Consider the following 22,194-nt stretch of genomic DNA (forward strand, 5'->3'; position numbering starts at 1 on the left):
GGGATAACCAATTACAAACCACACATATGAAATAATAGTGATTATTTTTTCCATTTTATTGTCTACTGGCTCACAGATTATACACAAGACCCTCTGTGTTCAAGTTATTGTAGAATTCTTGGCTGTCTTTTCTCATTTGAAAATTCTAAATGTAGAACATCCATCCCCTAGTTTTGAAATATCAACTATTACCCGCTCCTCTCTTCTTCCTGCGATTCTTCCTCCCTTCTGTTTAGCTAAGAGAAGTAAAAATCTTGAGTGGAAAGTTATCAAATTTATATTCACAATTGGTACTAGATCATATCTTTTCCCCATCAGAAGACTTTTTCTGTGAAGGGCTGTGTGGATCCTGCATTCTCTGCCACAATTTCTCAACTCTAGTGCTATAGCTAAGAGGTAGCCATTGATACAGGAAGGGCTTCCATTTCTAGTGCTAGAGCAAATCCAGGGTTTCACACATTCTACGCAATAAATGAGGTGTCATTGACTGTCAATAAGATCTTATTTACAAAAGCTGGCAAGAGGCTAGATGTGGTCTGAAGAGATAGTTTGCTGAATGTAACACACCATAGATATGTAATATATAATTATGCATTATGATATTAAATATGTAAAACTCCAGCCTAAGTTGTTGCACATGCTCAAATTCAATTGATTTCCTTGATATCTTTCCTTTGTATGGCAAATATATACTTTTATTTATTTTTTAATAAGCAGTGATTATCCATAATTTGCTTATTTGAAATAACAAGGTGATAGAATGAAGAAAACAGAAAGCCTTCATTCGTCTTACTACAGAGGCCATTCACACTATCTCCATATCTAGCTTCTGCACTTCACTATTATTACATTTAGTGTATAATCATTTGTCTTTGGTATCGAGCCCATTGTTAGCTTGCTGATATCTTAGCAAATTGCCTTCACTTGATCCTGACTCCTAACTTTGTTATTGTAAATACTTCAACCTTTGGGGTTAAAATGATATCCAAAGTTATATTTATTTCTATTAATAAATTTATAGATATCAGAGTCTATGCTGTTGGGTCAAAAGGACATAAACCAAAAAATGTATAATTTTAAAAGTTTCTGGTAGATATTAATTATGCTGCTAGTTTAATGTTGAAAGTCATACATTTATGAAATGATATAATTCAGGAATACTGCGTGATTCTCTCTCTGTAAAATGACTGAAAGTATTTATAAGAAAATAATCATTACCTTGTTGGAGTCTGGATTCTTGATATAAGGTTCAGCACCACTCCCGATGTTTCCCATTAAGACTTTTTCGACTTTGGCCACCAAAACAATTTCAGAGTGTGGATCACTCACAGAGAAGACAGCCTGTGTCCAAAGAGAGCAGTGGGTAATAACTACCAAAGAAGCCACCTTGAAGACATTTACAGATGTCATTTAAAAACAAGAGAGCTTTAAGGAATTTTTATTTGGGAAATTGCCCATCCTGTATGGACTATTTATCGTTAAGAACAATCTAAAAGGCAAGGTTTTTCTGTCCCATCACAAGGAAACAAAAGCGCAACCTGCTTTGGGAATTTTAACCATTCCTCTGGAAGGCCCTTTATGTGAGGTTCTTCCGATTGTCTTGGTGTACCGGTGTCAATATTGCCGTTTTCCAAGGCCGGTGGGGTCCCCGAGAGCATCTGCCGGACAGCAGGGTGATTTAGGTCCACGTGGAAGTCCGCAGAGATCTTCCTGTTATCTCTGAGGTCGTAAAGTGCCACGCTCACAAAAAAGGGCTCAATCTGTGGGCAAAACAAAAACCCAGATGGTTCTGCCCATCCAATCCACCAGTCTGTGCACCACCGCACCTCACAACACACTCGAACGGGCCAACACGCCGGGCTAGAAAGCAAGCTTTCTATAACCCAGGGAGAAGTGCCCAGAGTCCCTCCCTGAAGCTGAGGCCTCCCAGCCCAGGGCTCATCTCATTTGTTTCTTGACCCTAGACACACATCCAAGAGTTCTCCGTTTCCCCTGTACTCAAAAGAAAACACCTTTACCACAGTCTCTAGGGTACGCTGAGAAACATTTCACTAGTCTAACTGCTTTTCAGACCTCTCTCTCTCCTTCCCTTCCTCCCCTCCCTCTCTCTGTCTCTCCTTCCTTCCCTCCCCCCCCCCCCCCTTTTGGCTTTTGAGACACGGTTTCTCTGTGCAGCCCTGGTTGTCCTGGAACTCACTCTATCGACCAGGCTGGTCTCAAATGCAAAGATCCTATCTCTGCCTCCCAAGTGCAGGGACTAAAGGTGTTTGTACTAGTCCTGGACTAAATGTGTAGCCCAGAATGGCCTCCTCCTGCCTCTGCCTCCTTCATCAAATTCTATCCAGGTGCACTACTACCACAACTGGAACTTTTCCATATTTTAAATTCACAGCTTGAAATGATAATAATATGTATTTCCTATTGACTTCATGCTTCCTCCTGCTCTATATGTTTTTAATATGTTCATGAATGAGATACTGTGACACATAGATGAGGATCAGCCTGTGAGAGGGCCTGTTGTCAGAGAAGATGGGAAGTCTCCTAAAAAGAAGCCAATATCATAGCTGAGGGTTTTAGAAAGATGTTATTCAGTCTCTTTATCTTGTACTCATTTTGAAGTTCACTACACTCCTAGCACTAGGGTCAACTTTCATCAGCCGTGTTGCTAACTTTAACTTTTCCTCCTGCTGTTGGCCAATTTTCATGACCCTAAGGTTACTGTTTCCCCTTATCATCAGCTGTATTTGCAGACATGTATTCTGAGACAACCCTCATGGTCTTGCTATTTTTTGACTGTACCCCAGTCTTAGCAGCCAGTCTGAGCTCTCAGTAAGGTGACCACTGTGTAGGCTCCCAATGGTCACACTCTACCTCTGCCAGTCTTTGTACAGATGTTTTTCTCTCCCTCCCTTTCATCCATCCTTTCTTCTTCTTTTCCTTCCTCCCTCCCTCCCTCCCTTCCTCCCTCCCTCCCTTCCTTCCTTCTTTCCCTTTGCAGTGTTGAATGTCAAACCTATGCCCACACACAATCCAGGTAAATGCTGTCCCATTCACCTAATGTCACAATTCTAAAAAGACCAAAAAAAAAAAAATTAAAATGCCAAAAATATCAGAGAAGCAAAGACAGATTTAAGGGATAAAGAATGGTTAACTAGAAAAGTGTCACAATCAACACAGATTAAGGGATGGGGGTGCGGGTCAGTGGTAGGTAGAGTGCTGACAGTATGTGTACCTCTGTGTCCCCTAACAAGGCAAAAGCATGGAAAAGTGAAACAGCATGGGAAAATTAGGCAAAATAAACAAAGGTGCATATACTTATGTACACATTGCATATACTCAGATACATGTATGTATAATTAAATATACTAGATAAATGAAAATGCATGTGACTTCGTAGCTATGCAATTAAGTGGGGGTTCTAAAAGATTGTCAGTATCTTTTTACTTTGATTTGTGCTCCTTAATTGTGAATTGCAGTTTGTCTTCTGCCAATATTCTGTGAACAAGTAAGTGATATAAAGGGATGTAGCTCGGTTAACACACTGAGGTACAGACTGGTGCTCTGATTCTTGTTAAATAGCTCCTGTCCTTTGAGATGTATCATTGTAACTAATTTATATCCGAGATACTGCTGAGTTATTTAATGATAGCAATGCTTGTCAACTCCCGCACTATGAGAGATGGAATTCCAAATTAAAATAATGCTCAGAATAGTCTTTTTGAGGCTACAGAGACGTCCTAGTCAGTGAAGAGCTTGCTGAGAGACCATGAGGACCTGAGTTCAGATCCTTAGGACCCACATAAAAAGCTGGGCATGGCTGCAGGCTGCTGTTATCCCAGCGCTGGGGAGGTAAGGACAGCAAGGCTTCTGGAGCTCATTGGCCAGCCAGGCTTGCTGAATCAGTGAGTTCCAGAAGTGGTGAAAGACTCTGTCTCAAAAATGAAGGTGGAGAACAACACCCAGCATTGTCATCTGGCCTCCGTGTGTGTGTGTGTGTGTGTGTGTGTGTGTGTGTGTGTGTGTGTTCTGACTCCTGTTTAAGTATGCATCCACACACACATCCACACACAACACCAGATGCGAGCGCACACATTCATGCTTATCTTAAAGCAATTATCAAGTAAAATCTTGATTTTAATAATTTAATCTAGTTTAGAAAAACTCCTCATTTGTGGTAACTGTAGTCTGCTAGAAATGGAAAATGCAAAAATAAAGAGATTAGTGAGGCGCAAAAAACACTTTAAAGGCCAGGATATAAAAATCATTATTTTTTTCCTGGATTATTGTGTTTTGACTTTCATTCCCATTTGTTGAATGGAAATACATGATTTCCGTTAATAATAGCCAGAAATGAAAGCTCCTGTGGTGATTCATTTATTTTTCCAATCTACCTTTGCAACAAAAATGCCAAGCCTTACTGTTTGAATGGCTGGCTTTCTGGATGGCTTTGTTTAACAGAACACCTTCAAAGCCTGATAATTTAAGTTGTAGGCTAAAGAGGCTTAGGCTTCCCTCTGAGAATTCAGGAACAGGAACATTTAAATGTAGCTAGCTCCAATGATACGGCTTAATTAGCTTGGATTGTCGGAGTCAATTCCCACTTTCAAAGAAATGTGTCATGCTACAAAACCACCATCTAGAAGTTGATGTTCTGTTTGATTGATGGAAAAATTGCATGCTGTCAAAGTCTGCCTCCTCATCACAAAGGAGTCTTCTGTGGAGGCTGCAGACACTCAGGTATGAAATGGAGCGGTTCGCTCTCCTGAGATGTGGAGGACTGGTCTTCAAAACATGTCATCAAAGCAGGAATGAGGTTGAAGACAGCCATAAATGAAAGAAAGCTGCTGTACAAACACACAGAAGTTTCAAAAAACAAACCAACAAACAAAAAACAAAAAAACAAAACCAATTTCAACCAGTGAGAAACTGCCACCCAAGTGAGGCTGTTTTATTGATTTCAATATGATTACTAACATGTGCAATGAAGTTATTTGTTAAAAGTAATTTCCTACGTTATCTTTTAAATATGTGCACCCACTGTAAGATTACATGAAAAACATCTTTGAGATGCTCAAAATCAACTAAACCTCTTGGCCTAAGACACAAAAGAGCACACCTAAAAGGCTGTTTTCAGGAGACGGGAGGGAGTGCTCATTAAGCAATGAGCACTGGCTGCTCTTGTAGATGACTCAAGGTACGCATACACACGTGCATAAAACATACCGATGCACACGGGATGAAATAGAATCAAATAAAAATAAAATGTTTCCAAAGAGCTACACTGTTGAGACTTGAGCCAGTTGAGCCATGTAGTTTCTGAACATGATCTATGTGGGAAGAGTCGCATGTCTTTGGCAGTAGAGAGGCACACATGTCTTCACCAGAGGAAGGCAGCTACTAGTGTGCCCTAGTCTATCTTTCTATCAGGGAAGGCTGTGCTCTTAACTACATATGTAGTTTTCAGGAGAGACACCCATCAAATGGTAAGGGTTAGAGCTCTCTTCTTAGCCAGGAAGATCAGCAGAATCAACCCTGGTGCTTACTGAGGACGCCGGGGTAGAGAAACAGATTTTTTCACAGTCCCGTGGCGCTCACATCTAAAAATATGGCCATTTTCTTTGACTTTTGGTTTTCAGAATGGATTTTTAAATTGCACTGGATGTGCTGGATAAAAACACCATAGATTTAAAATATTTATATTTTTAGTATAGATCAATGTAGGAAATGACAAAGCCCATCTATTTTTATGTAATATGGTGACTAAGTGGCTCTACTTAAATTTTTGGATCAAGTTTTCTTAAATTTCCAAATGGTTTTAACGAACCAAGGTTTTAGGCACTTTGCTTTATTTTACATTCAGCATGAAGGCATGGTCTGGTTCCGTCTATTATCGTTTTTCTACATGGAAAGTGCACCTATCTGCTTCCATGCCTACTGGACCCTCTTCTTCATGTTGCATGGTGTCAGGACCATCACACACAGTGGGCTTGTCCTCTGTCAGCCTCTCACCCCACATTTCTCTGGTTTGTCTCTCTTCCAATAGTAGCAAATCCATCTTAGTCCTTTGGTGGTAGCTTTGCTGGTCATGGTTAAATGTTTCACACTGGTTCCCTTCTCTGTGGGTGCAGACCATCTTAGATGGTTCTCTCCAAGACAGTGCTAAACTAGATCTTCAGATTTACATATTCATTTATAGTCACTTCTTTGAGCTGAATGGATGCTAACATTGCACTGAACATTTAGAGCTTCCCATAGATTACCTATTTGTTTATCACAGGGCCCCTTGAAATGGTTGCCTCTACTGCATACCTTTTACATAGGGGAGACTGAGGTAAGACATCTGAGCACACACCACAATTCCTATGCTGAAAAGTGAGGGGATCTGATCCAAGTTGACCATTTCAATGAATTCTCCTCATCAAATACAGGAAAAATATGGATCCATTGTTACTACAGTAGTAGGTAGGATGGTTAAAGACAACAGAGGTGCTAAGGACAGAAGGTCTCACTGTCTCCTGCAGCCCACTGTGCCCCAACTCATCAAGTTAGTTCCACTCAGGAAGGAGGCATGGGTGGTGTTGGAAAAGGCCAAGCAAGTGAACAACGCCCCTCCTGCCTTCTAAGACATATACGGCTTGAGTACCAAAATCATAAAAATCAAGTTTCTTTTCTGGGCTGGGAGACAGCAGTTGAAACTTAATAGATGTCCCAATAGGATGCATTGAAAGAGAATGAAAGAAAACACACTGAAAGATTGACTAGCATCTGTTCCGATGTTTCTTCAAGATGTCTATACTTGCTTTATCATATAATCTTATTCTAAGCAGGAATACTATGAAATCTTAGAGTGGATTTGTTAGCAGGTTTTCCTCCAAGTAACAGCAAATTCCCAATGTCAGTTTAAAAGCCATCTTGAGTCAGCCATGGTGGGATGCACCTGTCATCCCAAGCACTTGGGGAAGTAGAACCAGGAGGATCTGGGTTCTAGGCTAGTCTCAGCTATTCATTAATGCTTTGCCTCATAAAACCAAAGGCCAGAGCTCCTGGGATACTTACTTGCATAGTAATCCTAGCCTCAGCATCACAATAAATAAACAAACATCCCCTTCACTATCATCAGACATACAAGCAGTGTTGTAGGAAACAACTGTGGTCACTGTGTACAAAGGACTCCAGAATCCTGGCCCTTTGTTGCATCTTAAACAATACGTTAAAAGGAAATTTTATAGCAGTATATATAGGATTCTTCCTCAGAATTTCTGCACATTTGCAATATGAGAAGTGCTGGCAAATAGACTCTTTTCATACTAGATGCTAGATCCTGAGGTTAGCAAGCATAGAAAAGTTTGGGCTAGGATAGAATGACATAAGCCTGCTGGTTATGATAGAATGAGAGAGAAACTTACATTGGTTACAGGGTCATATTCATTCTCTGTAACACATCCCTGAAGATTGAAGTTGAGAGCTCTACAGATGATCATGATTCTTTTGGCAGCTTTCTCTTCAAAGGGTTTGATCATCAACTCATTTTCAAAACTGTCCCTTTTTTGAAGCTTCAGGGTCTAAAAAAAAAGGTTATCAAAAGTCTTTGTTAGCCAACACTAATCACAGAATCTACAGTTATGTGGGTCAAGTTCATCTCTACTCAGAATACTGACTTACGTCTATGTCTGGGTCCAGGGAGAACAGATTGAGTCTGCCCATGTTTCGTGTTGTTTTGACAGTGTCTTCGGTTTCTGTGAGGTACTGTGGAGAGATCCATGTTAGTCCCTGGTGTCAAGACTTCCCCATGTAGCCCCATAACCACCCCAAAAGACCAAGAAACAGCCCGTTAGTTTTATTACTCTTAAGTAATCAACACAGGGGAAATCTCATAAAAGCATGTTCTTATTCTCAAGAGTCGTGTCATGTTCAGTAAAACTCTTAGATTGATGAAAAATTCAAGATTGTGTTTTAGTCTAAATCTTAAAAGGAAAGGATTGACATCTTTTCCATGAAAGCACTGAGTAACTCAAATATGTGCGCAAATATATTGCCAACTTCATTACTTTTGCAAAGTCAGGATGTAGGCTGTTCTCTGAAGAATCCGTTTCCTCCAGTGTACATTCACAAGTCACGCAGTTATCCAGTGGATCTTGAAAAGACAGAACAACACAGGTTATTTAATAATAGGGGTCATAACTTTCCCTCCTGTATAGGACTGGATCAAAATCGTGACTCAGAGGGACATTGGTGAGCCTAGGCCCTCCTTTTGTCCTATCTACAATATACCAGACTGTTGAGCAATCAGAGGGTTAGAAATGAAACTTCCCGACAGTCATTTTAGAATTCTTACCATCCTAGCATTCTGTATCACTGAGCTCTTTGGATCCTAAAGATGCTAACGTGTATAGGTTGCCTTGGCTTCTTTCAACAACACCTGATAAAATTTTCTCAAATATGTAAATATTTTTCTAACTTTTACCTTCAGGGGATTTAGTTAGAGCCCATCTTTTATCTGGAACAAATTAAACTCTGTAGAACACTGCAAACATGCACACTCCATTTGACAATTAGTAAGTAATAAGTTCATGTAAACACTGGCTATAGCCTATGGCAGCCATGGGAAACCCAGTGATAGCTTTCCTCCTCATTATCTGTGACTTCTTCCCTTTAGGAGGCATGCAAGTAGAACTCAGTAATGGCTGTACTTTGGTTTCTAATTCACAGTTTTCTTGAAATATCTTGACATGGCTTTGTGTGAGGAACACTGACTGAGCCTGTGGAAGAGACACACCCATCTACATAGCTAAGACTGCTACACATTTAGCTCTTTCTGTTTTTTTTTTTTTTTTCCTTCTCCTTGACAACCATGAGTAGAATCTTATGATGGAACTAGACTGGAAAAAAAGAAAAAATATTGTGTGTATGTGTGTGTGTGTACATGTTCATGTGTGCCTACATATGTATATATTTGTGTAGGGGGGTTAGTCTGGTGCTCCTTGTATTCAAATGCTAAATTCTGAACTCCAAGATTTTGTCATTCCAAGACAAGCAGATCTTCATGTATACCAGCTTTTTTTGTGTAAGTCCTGTCCCGTCCATGTTATCCCTGATTGGTTAATAAAGATGCCTATAGCCTGTAGCTGGGCAGAAAAGATGTAGGTGGGGCTTTGGGTCTGGGCTTGGAGTCTCAGGTAGAGATCACGAGGAGAGTGAGGAAGAAAGGAAAAGAAAGAGGTCACTATCATGTAGGTGGATCATGAGTGCTGGCCCTGAGGGTTGGCCTGTCAGAGTAGGAGCAGCCCAGGGGAACATGGCAAATGGTATTTTGGGGTTATCGACAGGGAAGTAGACAAAACAGCTTAAAGGGTCAATATCTGCCCAGCTCTAGTGCTTTTAAGCTTATGATAAATACAAGGTTTTATGTCTTTTATTTAAGATGTACATGTTCTAAGTGAAGTATCCCCCATGATATTTATAACATGTGTAAGCCAGAGGACAATGTCCATTGTCTTCCTCAGTTGCTCCCATCTTGTGTTCTTATTGATCAATATTTTAATTGGCCCATTTCAGACGTGAGTGTAATGTGTTCTGATTATCCTCACCTAATCTCTCCTCTCCTGTGCAGTTGCTCCCACTCCACCATTCTTAGCCTTTCCTCTGATTCACGAGGTCTGGTTTTGTAACCCATTTAGTTTAAACAGTAAAGACCTGTGTGGCCATTAAACTAGAAGTATCCGTTGGTGACTTCCCACCTTAGGTCAGGAGACAGGTTCTCTCACGGATCCCTGAGCTCACTGATGAGGATAGACAAGCTGTCCAGAAAGCTCCCGGGGTGGTCCTATCTCTGCCTCCCTAGCACCGGGCTTGTATGTGTACACTGCTGCAGCCGGAGTGTTCCATGGGTGCTGAGATCTGAACTCAGATCAAAATGCTTGCCTGCCAAGCACTTTAGCGACTTGAACCAGTCTTCCAGACTTATGTATTTTCTTATGAAAACTGTGTGCTGCGTGATATTGGAACTTTCACATATCGCTGACCTCAAGACTATCAAAACAGCGTGAATAAGAGGAAGCTAAGAGGAAGTAAAGTATGCCTGTTCTTGCAGACAATATATTGCACTTATTAAATGTAACATGAACCCCAAATTCAAAATGTACCTTCTGTAAGATCTTCCTGTCAGAAATGTGTATGATGTTTGAGTTCTTGGAATATGAGATCCAACTTTGTTTGTTGGGTGATGGTCTCCAGTCCCTTCCAGTCAATTCTAAACTGTACCACTGTGTAGCAGCTGGGATGACCCAGTAAAAGTTAAGTTCTGGGATCAATTTCTTAGAGCAGGGAGCTCAAGAATGTCTGAGTCCAGCCGGAGAGCTCCCATGGCTACTAACCATCCAAGTGAACTAAACACTTAGCCAAAGCAGGGAGATGATTGCCTGAGCCCCTACCTAGCCCCAGCTCAGCAAGCTCTGCACTTTTCCTTCCCTGGAGTGGGCCCTCGGGACTGATCTGCAGGATACGGTTAAGTGTGTGGATCCATTCGTCCATATCTGACTCTGTTTCAGCAGCCAGCACAAAATAGGTCAGGTCGTTCATCTTCAACTCGAAGGCATATTTCCTCAGCCTGTTATTCTGTGGTATAAAGACAAAGAACAAAACTGTAAGCCACGAGACAGAGAGACATTGAAGCGGTCTAGGGATTCTAGTGTCTCCATCTAGGCAAGGAGATGAAGACAAAACCTTATGAGACACAAAAGAGCTTTAGAGGAGTTCAATCGTTTGGATTATCTTTTTTTTTTTTTTTTAGAACTTTTATGTACTAAAAATATCTTATGTCTGTTTTGTTGATTGGATGGCATTTTGGCTCAATGCTTTTTATCTTAGGCCCAAGTGTGGAGCCTTCTTCAAATAACTGCTTTGAGATTCCCCACTTTCATTCTAACTGCTATCCATACTAGTAAGTTTTCTGACTCTCATACTCTGGAGACAGCACCTGACACAGCGCTAACAAGTTGTAGCACGTCTTTGTACTCTAGGGACATTTCTTATTTTGCACCTTACTTTATCCTTTTAGCAACATTAGCATGTCAGCCATTACTTTATTAAAATAAGTTATTAAAATAGATAAATTAAATTAAATTAAAATACTTTGATTCCCTGGACCCCAGGATATGCCGGACTATCTTTCCACGTACCAACCAGCCTCTGCATATTTCCATACTCCAATGGCTCTTTCCTCTTGCCATTTCTCCAAACAAAACTCCTGGCGCTGCTTTAAATTTCTTTTACTCTCACTTAGTCTAAATGCTCCAAAGATCATCCATACACAATGATGCCCAAGCCAAGCTCCTTGTTCTTCTATAGTTTGACATCTCTACATTGTGTTTGTTGACCAGCCAACGAGGCCTTGCTGTAGTTCCCTGATTGCCCATGTAATACAATTCTTGCTGAAATGAACCCCATTCCAAGTGTATTCTCCAAACACAATGAGCATTTACTCCTTAGGTGCCAACATGATTTATATTCTCTCTTCGAATCTTTCTGAAAACATTATTCAGTTTCCAAGCTTAGAATATGGAAACAAAGATTCTTGATCTCTGGAGTATGTAAAATAAATTGGAAGTACATACTTCATTCTTTTCAAAAATCTTCCTTGACAAACATAAATATCCTTTAACCATGCTTTTGTGAGGGTTTGCATAGTTTTGTTTGTAACAGTTCACACAGGGGTCAAAAATACTCGTAGTTTACAGAGGAAATGGAGTAAGCTAACTCTTAAGGCTGATATTTTAGTGGGGAAATTGTGAAGGCATATGTGATTGAAGGAATGGCCAAGCTAACAGTGGAAAAATTGAATATTTTGTGGTGAATAGAGTTAAGATATGGGCTCATTTGCATACTGAGTAGTCAAGGAAGTCCACCCTCAGAAGGTAATGTATACACTGAAATCTGTAAAAGGAAGGATACGGGGAAGGAGGGGCACACACAGGATCAGGTGTGAATTTTATATATTATAACCACAGATGAGAAATGTAAATTCAAAATGGAACTTGTCCAGAATAATGGCATAGGATTTTAACCACAGCAAAAAGCCATAGGGAAAAGGGTCCTGTTTTAATTTTGTATCTGGGATCCTACTGTCACCTGTTCAGCTGGGCTGAATGACCTCTGTCACTATCACACACTTAAGAGCTTTCTCATGATACAGGGAGTCACAGCTTTTCTATGTACAAGAAAACATACAGTGAGGAAACACATAAGCCTGGAGACAGTGGAAAGTCCAGAAGTGAAGAAGGAAGAGCTGGCAATAAAGCTTAAAAATCAATAACACGTAAAAAAGTAAAATGGGTTATTAACATAAGCCTATGCTGTTTTGCCAAGTCTTCCCGGGAGCTCATGGCTCCACTTTCTGTATCACAGTCTAAGGTTATGCTTGCTTTGTAATGACTGATACACTCACAGGCCAGGCTCTCTAACAGTTCACAAGTCCCGGGTACAGTTGCTAACTTGTTACCTTTGGCATTTAGTCCGGTAATTGATGGTATACTGCACAGAAAGATTTGCTCTGTTGTCCCTCTGTACTGGGCAAAGCTACACTAGGTCTCTGTGCTTTCACAATGGAGGAGATAAATGTTAAACAGCTAGCCCTGGACATATAAAATTGGAAGATAAACATACATAAACTTTGTGTAAAGGCGTTGAAAAAGAGATACTAGATTCTGTAGGGGCACAGAGTAGAATTATTTGGGCAAAACAAAGTAAGTGTTACGATTTGCATTTTGATAGCAATTCCAACAGGGTAGGAGCTCAAATAGAAAGTAAGCAGCTGCAAAGTTAGTATCCAGAGATCTTAGGAATGCAAAGTTCCAGATGCTCTACTTGGGAGGAATGGGCAGACTCCCTCCATCCACCCTGACGATCCCTTCTGGTAAATCATGGTGCGGAAAGGTCTCTAAGACTGCCCGAGACTCCTGAAACAGGGCTCTACAGGCAAAGACAATGGGACTGAAAACAGGTTTCCTATTGCTTCACATGACAAAAGGAATAGAAACGGATACTCAGGAAAGAAGTAGGGGTGTCCAGAGTGTGTGCCATAACTGCTGCTTGAATGTTGTCAAGATTGAAGAATAGCACAATGCAAACAAATCTTAGTGTTGTTTGGAAATTTGATAGAGTGGAATCTATTCACCCAAGACTGAAAATAGCATGGGCTAGCTGTAAAACTACCGCAGATCTTCCTCTAGGTCAGAATTAAAAGTGGATCCACTGAAATTTGCTTTGAAATCGAGTTTTAGAAGTAAGACATGACTTTCTAAATTGCATTTTGTACTTCAGATGAGTTGACTATGGTTGCCAAGGTTTTAATAATTCAAAACTATTATTAAAATACCTATCTTTTAAAAAATTCAGCAAAGTATAACAGATTCTTGTTTCTCAAACAGGATATGTATACATGAAATGGGTATCGTGCTTGCAAGTCTGAGAGAGACAGAGCTGCTTGCAGCGCACATCCGTTTGCGGCAGAGTTGGTGGCAATGCTGAGTGTGATGCTAGGGGTGATGCTGAGGGTGATGCTGGGGGTGATGCTGGGTGTGATGCTGAGGGTGATGCTGGGGGTGATGCTGGGGGGTAATGCTGAGGGTGATGCTGGGAGTGGGAGGGTGATGTCAGGGGTGATGCTGGGGGTGATGCTGGGGGGTAATGCTGGTGGTGATGTCTAAAATGGGAATGCTTTCTGATCCTCTCTCTGTAATGCCAAAGACAATCACAGGTAGAGCAACCATAAAGAAAAGACAAACATGGAAAAATCAGTACAAAACTTGAATAATTCCAACATGCAATTGTCATTGGAAAAAAATGAAGAAGTAATGAGAATTTTTATACTCTCCCAATTTCCCTTCTTTTTCTTGATTTCAGTGTCCTCTATCATTGACATAAAGCTTTGCCCAGTCAACACTACCCAGCTTCATAACCAATAGGAAATGCATGTTCTATGGCTCTATACCATGCTTAGGGAATGGTGGCAGACAGTCTGCAGAAGGTCTTTTCTTCACCTGGAATCATCCCAGTGATATAGACTGTAAGGAAAGTACAAATGCCAACAGAAGGCTCAGTAGTGAAGAGGGAAATTACCCAAACTAAGTCCCGCATTCTACCTGCTATGCTACTGGGATTGTTTATAGATTTTTACAGGGACCAAAAGAGAATGATGTAACATGTTATATCCCACCCAGGCTTGGGATTCTGGTGGCTTCCATCTTTTCCACTTTCTTTATGTTTATCCATTCTTCCAGGAAACAAGATTTATCAAGTGTCAATCACACAATATTATCAAATATTCACACAAAGTGCTTTCCCTTGCTGACTTTACGTTCTATGTGTCCTGCTTCAGGCCTTCCTACTACCCTTTGTGTGTGTGTGTGTGTGTGTGTGTGTGTATGTGTGTAAGTGCACATGTGTGTGCATGAGTTATGTACATGTCTCTGTGTGAAAGAGTCCATATGTCCTTACGTGCATGTGTGTAGAGACCAAAGGTCAATGTCAGTGTCTTCAATATCTCTCCATCTTCCTTTTTGAGTTAAAGTCTCTCATTGACTCTGAAAATTAGCCACTTGAGTAGGATGGCTGGTCAATGAGCTCCAATGATCTGCCTAATTTTACACTGCAGACTCAGAATTAGAGATGCATGTTGTGGCACCCAACTTTTACATGGGGTTTCTAGGAATCTTACTTTGGTACCTCGTATTTTTCTGCAATCATTGACTAAGTTATTTCCCCCAAACTCCTAAACTTACATTTTAATAAGGTGTCAATAGACTAAAGGCAGAAATGTGTGACTATAATATAATGTGAAATAATATATCATTGATATAATAGAATGAGGCATCACTCAGTGATAAATGTACTGCAATGTTAATATATATATATATATATATATATATATACATACATATATATATATATTCTTTCAAGATAGAAACCATAGTTTTTCCTATATCTAGTTTTTCCAATGATCCATGCACACATATGTATTAAACTGTTCATGAGCCTATCATTTTTGAGTTTCTTTTTCCATGTAAGTTCTTTAGGATGATATCATATATATATATATATATATATATATATATATATATATATATATATATACACTAGTTTTTTATGTAGTAAATACAGTAATCTCATGGACTGTTTTCTATAATCTTGGGAATTCCTCTACCTCATATCTAATTTTGTCACTTATTAGTTCTGTGCCTTGGAAAGACACATTTTCTCTTAGTTCTATTTTGATAAACAGGACAATAGTAACATGTACCCCATCAAATATATCAGATAATATATTAAATGGGTAACTACCTTTCTGGTTGTTACTATAATAGGAAATATAAATCTTCAGTTAGTGCCAGAATTTGTTAATGGAAAATGTGAGGACTATATATGGCTTCTAAATCCATTTTATTTCAAAATTACACTACTCCCATGTGACTGTTTTTAGTTGGGAACAACCCCCCTCATTTTTCTACTTTTAAGGAAGCTCTGCATCTCATACTCAGCCTCAGTTGACGCATGAAGTGGGACGCCTAACCTGCAGAAAATATTTTATCCTCTAGCCTTTTACTAAACACATGTAGTCATTTAAAAAAGTTCCATATCCATGGGCTGGCTGGGATGAGTCAGATCTGTAGGTGTCACTTCACCATCAACTTGAGCCAATGTGACACGCTTTTAGCCACTAGCACTGTTGAGATGGAATCTCAGACATTCGGGGTTCCTGAGCCATTTTCTTCAATGTTGGCAAGACCCGAAGTGTATAGATGAATGGATGGCTAGATGGCTAAGCAAATGACTGAAGAATGCCTGAAGGCCCAAGATTAGGTAATCCAAATGCAAATATTCCTTAGTCTCAGGATAAAAGAGAGGCAGCAATTTGTTCTAGATTGGCCTATAATGAAGATATAAAACTGTTTACTGATAGTCTAAAAAAAAAAAAAACATGGTTAGTATTTTGTTTGTTAGCATAATTCAAGAACATGCAAATCACAAACATCTTTTAATATTCCTGAGAAAGTATTGACATTTCCCTCTCCTTGACTTCTCCCTTGTGTTTTATAATTCCAATAATTTTTCATGGGAAAAATAATGGTATAGATTGAGTACAAATGAGGCAAGCTAAAATGCTATATTCACTAAAGGATTGTTGGGAGCTAAAACCATCCAGTGGAAAAAAGACAGCATTTTCAACAAATGGTGCTGGCACAACTGGCGGTTATCATGTAGAAGAATGCGAATTGATCCATTCCTATCTCCTTGTACTGAGGTCAAATCTAAGTGGATCAAGGAACTCCACATAAAACAAGAGAGAGTGAAACTTATAGAGGAGAAAGTGGCGAAAAGCCTCGAAGATATGGGCACAGGGGAAAAATTCCTGAATAGAACAGCAATGGCTTGTGCTGTAAGATCGAGAATCGACAAATGGAACCTCATAAAATTGCAAAGCTTCTGTAAGGCAAAAGACACTGTCAATAAGACAAAAAGACAACCAACAGATTGGGAAAGGATCTTTACCTATCCTAAATCAGATAGGGGACTAATATCCAATATATATAAAGAACACAAGAAGGTAGACTCCAGAAAATCAAATAACCCCATTAAAAAATGGGGCTCAGAGATAACAAAGAATTTTCACCTGAGGAATACTGAATGGCTGAGAAGCACCTGAAAAAATGTTCAACATCCTTAATCATCAGGGAAATGCAAATCAAAACAATGCTGAGATTCCATGTCACACCAGTCAGAATGGCTAAGATCAAAAATTCAGGTGACAGCAGATGCTGGCGAGGATGTGGATAAAGAGGAACATTCTTCCATTGTTGGTGGGATTGCAAGCTTGTACAACCACTCTGGAAATCAGTGTGGTGGTTCCTCGAAAAAATTGGACATATTAGTACCAGAGGATCTCGCAAGACCTCTCCTGAGCATATATCCAGAAGATATTCCAACTGGAAAGAAGGACACATGCTCCACTATGTTCATAGCAGCCTTATTTATAATAGCCAGAAGCTGGAAAGACCCCAGATGCCCCTCAACAGAGGAATGGATACAGAAAATGTGGTACATTTACACAATGGAGTACTACTCAGCTATTAAAAAGAATGAATTTTTGAAATTCCTAGGCAAATTGATGGACCTGGAGGGCATCATTCTGAGTGAGGTAACCCAATCACAAAAGAACTCACATGATATGTACTCATTGATAAGTAGATATTAGCCCAGAAACTTAGAATACCCAAGATACAAGATACAATTTGTAAAACATATGAAACTCAAGAAGAACGAAGACCAAAGTGTGCACACTTTGCCCCTTCTTAGAATTGGGAACAAAACACCCATGGAAGGAGTTACAGAGACAAAGTTTGGAGCTGAGATGAAAGGATGGACCATCTAGAGACTGCCATATCCAGGGATCCACCCCATAATCAGCTTCCAAACGCTGACACCATTGCATACACTAGCAAGATTTTGCTGAAAGGACCCAGATATAGCTGTCTCTTGTGAGACTAGGCAGGGGCATAGCAAACACAGAAGTGGACACTCACAGGCAGCTATTGGATGGATCACAGGGCCCCCAATGGAGGAGCTAGAGAAAGTAACCAAGGAGCTAAAGGGGTCTGCAACCCTATAGGTAGAACAACAATATGAACTAACCAGTACCCCCCTGAAGCTCATGTCTCTAGCTGCATATGTATCAGAAGATGGCGTAGTAGGCCATCATTGGAAAGAGAGGCTCCTTGATCTAGCAAACTTTATATGCCTCAGTACAGGGGAACACCAGGGCCAAGAAGTGGGAGTGGGTGGGTGGGGAGTGTGTGTGTGGGAGGGTATGGGGGTCATTTGGGGATAGCATTGGAAATGTAAATGAACAAAATATCTAATTTAAAATAAAACAAATGTGTTCACATTTTAAATTAAATTTGGCAATAAAATTGAAAAAAAAAACTTGAACTCTCAAAAGGATCTTAGAAGTTAGGTAGCACTTACTGAGGCAAAGATTTTATTCTGTTTCTGTTTCTTTTTTTTTTCTTTTTTCTTTTTATTCAAGAGAATCTGGTAAAGATCCATGAACAAAACAGATGTGACTCATCCTAGTTATTCATTTGTTCTGTGCTTTTGTGTATGTGTGATTCATCCCCAAGCACAAAATGTGCCCAAGAGCTTACTAGAGCGATGGTTAAAATTTGCATGATCTCTTTTGAAATTTCCTTCCCAGGAGTAAAAATGTGTAAGTCAGGGAGAGCTGTGATGTAAGAACTGGGGCTACCATAAGGTGACAAGTTCCCCGATCTGTGTGTTCCTGCCCCAAAGAGACTGACCTCAAAGAACTGGAGACCCCTGCTCCCATAAAGGGAGAAGATTCTGTGAAAAGTCTTGATTAAGTTCAGGGATCTATCAACGAACTCTTTAAAAGACACATATGTAAAATCTATCTTGCAGAACCCTAAAGACGTAGATACTCTGTAGATTCTATGCTGTGACTCCAGAAGATTCAGAAAGGTTTCATGTGTGAAGATTAGCTTTGAGATGTTCTCCTTAAGAGAGTTATTATTCTTCTGCATGCCAGAACCTGCCAGAGACCACCATTCATATCTCCAAGTGTCCTCTAGGGATGCGGAGTAACAGCAGCCATGTTGCTCCGAGGTAAGCAATCCTCTTGCTCTGATGTCTGTCTCTGACTCTGACTTTAACAAGGAAGTGGTCCCCATGCTTCAACACTGTTCCAAGCATAATATAATCACTAAATAAAGTACTGAATGAAGAATGAGTTCATGACTAAAGATATGGATTAATTAACATACTAGGGATCAGTTTGAAGAATGCAAATCACATTTTACTAGGGGGCTTTTCTACAGTAGGGTATCTTTCTTTCCAAGTCATGAACTATAATGGGGTCAATCAGTGAAGCAGGGTGTGGACACATAATCACCTAGATATTTCCAAAGTCTTTGCACATTTATTTCAGTTTTATGTATAAGAATCCTGAGGTCAGAGACTGAATGAGCATCTCAGGAGCTCAGGATGTGAACAGCAAAACTAGGATCCCATGGCTGACTAGAAGAGACCAAGCTTCCACTTGCTTTGTCAGGTTCTTCCTGAGACAATGGTTTAATGAAGCAAAACCCAAGTTAGAGATGGTGAAGACGGGCATTTAGAATAGCCAGATCAGAACATACAATGGTGTGTCTGATCTCCGAAGTATTGTCAAAGATTTTGCAAAAGATTTTGAGGCCAAAGAGTCTCCCTTTGAGCAGTCAACAATAGACAACCATATCCTTTCTCCATTAGGATCCTCATTGCCCTTTCCACATGGAAAGCTGGCTTCTGCATTAAAACGCAATTAGCTTTCCCTTCTAGCAGGGTACTGAGCAACACTTAATTAATTCTTAAAGTTCAGCCTTATTACTTCCTGGAGGAGTTCCAGACTTTAACAGATGAAGTGTCCAGAAATAGCCTAGGCCTGAGAGGCTGCAGACAACACTATTTTGCATCTATAGATCTTAGTATCCTCCATAATAGTTCAGGATGGAAACTCAGCTATGACATTACAGGCTCTGTAAAGGTCTGGGTCTTACTGTAAAATTTGAGGAGTGATTGCTACAATACTTAATTGCTTCAACTTTTAAGTAAAAAAAAACCCAGATTTTTATGTGTTTGTTTGTTTGTTTGTTTGATTTTTAAAGAAAGGGCATCCAATGTCCATGAACTGGGAGATAACCACAAAATTCTTCTTCTTCTGCTTGCCACATGCAATATTAAGAACAATAATTTGAAGGTCAGGAGTTTCCAGAATAGTCTTGTCTGTAAACTCTTGGCACTCAAAGGAATCTGTGACTGTAAAGAAAATCTCCACTTCAAAGACAGATGATGTGTGTATAAGTGGAACTTATTACCTGGTAATAAAGGGAAGATGGTTTGTAAAGTATATACACCAAGCTATGTGACTGCCATGTCTCCCTCATGAATTTCATTAGTTCAGTGGTTTTCTAGGCTGTAGATGGGGTAAGGGTCATTTTCTTCTTGTGCTTGAGGAAATAGCTCAGTCTTGTTTAGACCTCAGGACTCAGGGCTTACTGCTCCCACATACCCTTTCTTCCATAGATCTTTGAGTCTCTTTTTGTTTTAATTATTTTTGCATCCTTTCAAAAATGCCCCCTTTCAAATATCAATATTCCATTCACATCCAAATACCACAGCGTACATCTTGTCTGACCTTCTGCTCACCTCTTTTTGTTGCTTTTCAGTGAAAAAAACAAAACAAAACAATTGATTCCACTGTTCATTTGATTCTTTGCTTCTCTCTCTCCTTCTCTCTCTCTTTCTTTCTTTCTTTCTTTCTTTCCTTCTTTCTTTCTTTCTTTCTTTCTTTCTTTCTTTCTTTCTTTCTTTCCTTCTCTCTCTTTCTTTCTTTCTTTCTCTCTCTCTCTCTCTCTCTCTCTCTCTCTCTTTCTTTCTTTCTTTCTTTCTTTCTTTCTCTTCTCTTTACTAAAACTTACTTTTGTGGAAGTATGGATCTAGACTATGTGTTTCTCAGCAAGTTCCCAGAGGCTAGAACAGCTCTTGACTTACAAGATATATTCTAAGTGTTTACTACATGTATCATGCAACAAAAATATAACCACCATGGGGAAGATGATTTTTCACTCACCTGTACTACACCTGTGCAGGAATCCAAAAAGATGCAGCCCTTGGGCTCTTTGGATATCTTTTCATCTTTGTAAAAGTTCATAATGTAGGAGTTATCAGGCAACTGAGTCAGCTGGAAGTAGCGCTTTTTGAATGACTAAAGAGAAGATAGGAGAGAGTTTGAATTGTGTTACACTGTTACTCATGGAAATGACAAGGCTTCAGATTAATTTTATCAGCAGAGCATTGCATTTAGAGCAGAGGCTCTGACTTCTGTATAATTAAAATATTAGAGAAAACATAAATTTCATGCAAATGGCTTTTCTCCATGCTGTGCCTTGAGAAGGGATATACAGAAAGGTGGAAGATCCGGGATTGGTTTTGAAGTGTCCTTACCCGAACAGTGACAGTATTGTTCACAGTGCTGTTAAAATTCCCCTTGTAAAGCCAGCCAGACTTGAACACACCAGTACCTCCAGCTCCCCCACCGCCCTTGGATGATGAGTGGGATGTGGTATCCTGAAACAAAAGTCATCATTAGCAAGGCAGCCAAGCCTTGCGGAGCCCAGATCTTAGACACTGCACTTAAAAAGGAGACTTCTTTTCCTCCTTGACTCATCCGTAATAATCGTGTTCCCTGTCAAAACAAACATGATTCATTTTGCCTAAAAGCCCCAACACAACCGGCTCCTGCTGCTCACTAGAAAGAGATTACAAAGAAGCCAGTGCAGCCAGGAACTAATTGCCCCCATGCTTTAACCTGTCCCTTGCAACAGCCACTTACTTCATCCTTATCAGCATCTTCATGGTCAACCTCAAAGGAATGTGAAGGAAGTTTCTCTGGCTTGTGTTCTGCTCTGATATTTAAAAAAGAAGAAAGAGAGAGAGAAAAAAAGTCTATTTTGTCATTTGATTATCTTGCTTCTGTTTTCTTCCATTCCCAAGATCACACCGATTCCATTAACATTGTTTCAGGTTTTGTAAGCTTTGCAACCTTAATATCTGGGGGTTCTTTTTCTCTGGGAAGTGTTAACTTTCCCTTTAGGACCTTGTATCTTATCTCTACTAAGTGCACATTTTAAATGGAGGAGTTATTTTTTTTATTACGTATTTTCCTCAATTACATTTCCAATGCTATCCCAAAAGTCCCCCATACCCTCCCCCACCCCCACTTCCCTACCCACCCATTCCCATTTTTTTGGCCCTGGCGTTCCCCTGTACTGGGGCATATAAAGTTTGCAAGTCCAATGGGCCTCTCTTTCCAGTGATGGCCGACTAGGCCATCTTTTGATACATATGCAGCTAGAGTTAAGAGCTCCGGGGTACTGGTTAGTTCATATTGTTGTTCCACCTATAGGGTTGCAGATCCCTTTAGCTCCTTGGATACTTTCTCTAGCTCCTCCATTGGGAGCCCTGTGATCCATCCACTAGCTGACTGTGAGCATCCACTTCTGTGTTTGCTAGGCCCCGGCATAGTCTCACAAGAGACAGCTATATCTGGGTCCTTTCAGCAAAATCTTGCTAGTGTATGCAATG

General features: G+C 40.0%; 1 protein-coding gene across 27 annotated transcripts in view; it reads right to left on the reverse strand.

Moving 5' to 3' along the window:
• The window catches only part of Dock10 (dedicator of cytokinesis 10), a 257,698-nt gene that overhangs the window by 84,043 nt on the left and 151,461 nt on the right, over positions 1-22,194 (reverse strand). For 26 of the 27 annotated variants that reach the window (XR_001783679.2, XR_373539.4, XR_003954321.1 and 23 more), the window contains 9 exons: positions 21,443-21,515; positions 21,055-21,177; positions 20,681-20,815; positions 10,431-10,614; positions 8,049-8,134; positions 7,663-7,746; positions 7,407-7,562; positions 1,539-1,760; positions 1,219-1,341 (listed from right to left, as the gene is read on the reverse strand). Coding sequence is in view for 21 of the 27 variants with exons in the window: in NM_175291.4 (NP_780500.2) it covers positions 1,219-1,341; positions 1,539-1,760; positions 7,407-7,562; positions 7,663-7,746; positions 8,049-8,134; positions 10,431-10,614; positions 20,681-20,815; positions 21,055-21,177; positions 21,443-21,515 (1,186 nt within the window). In the remaining 6 variants the exon portion in view is untranslated. The remainder of the gene's footprint in view (positions 1-1,218; positions 1,342-1,538; positions 1,761-7,406; positions 7,563-7,662; positions 7,747-8,048; positions 8,135-10,430; positions 10,615-20,680; positions 20,816-21,054; positions 21,178-21,442; positions 21,516-22,194) is intronic. The other variant, XM_011238683.3, reaches the window with a different exon arrangement.

This window comes from Mus musculus, chromosome 1 (genome assembly GCF_000001635.26).
Source record: "Mus musculus strain C57BL/6J chromosome 1, GRCm38.p6 C57BL/6J".
NCBI classification, from domain to species: Eukaryota; Metazoa; Chordata; class Mammalia; order Rodentia; family Muridae; genus Mus; species Mus musculus.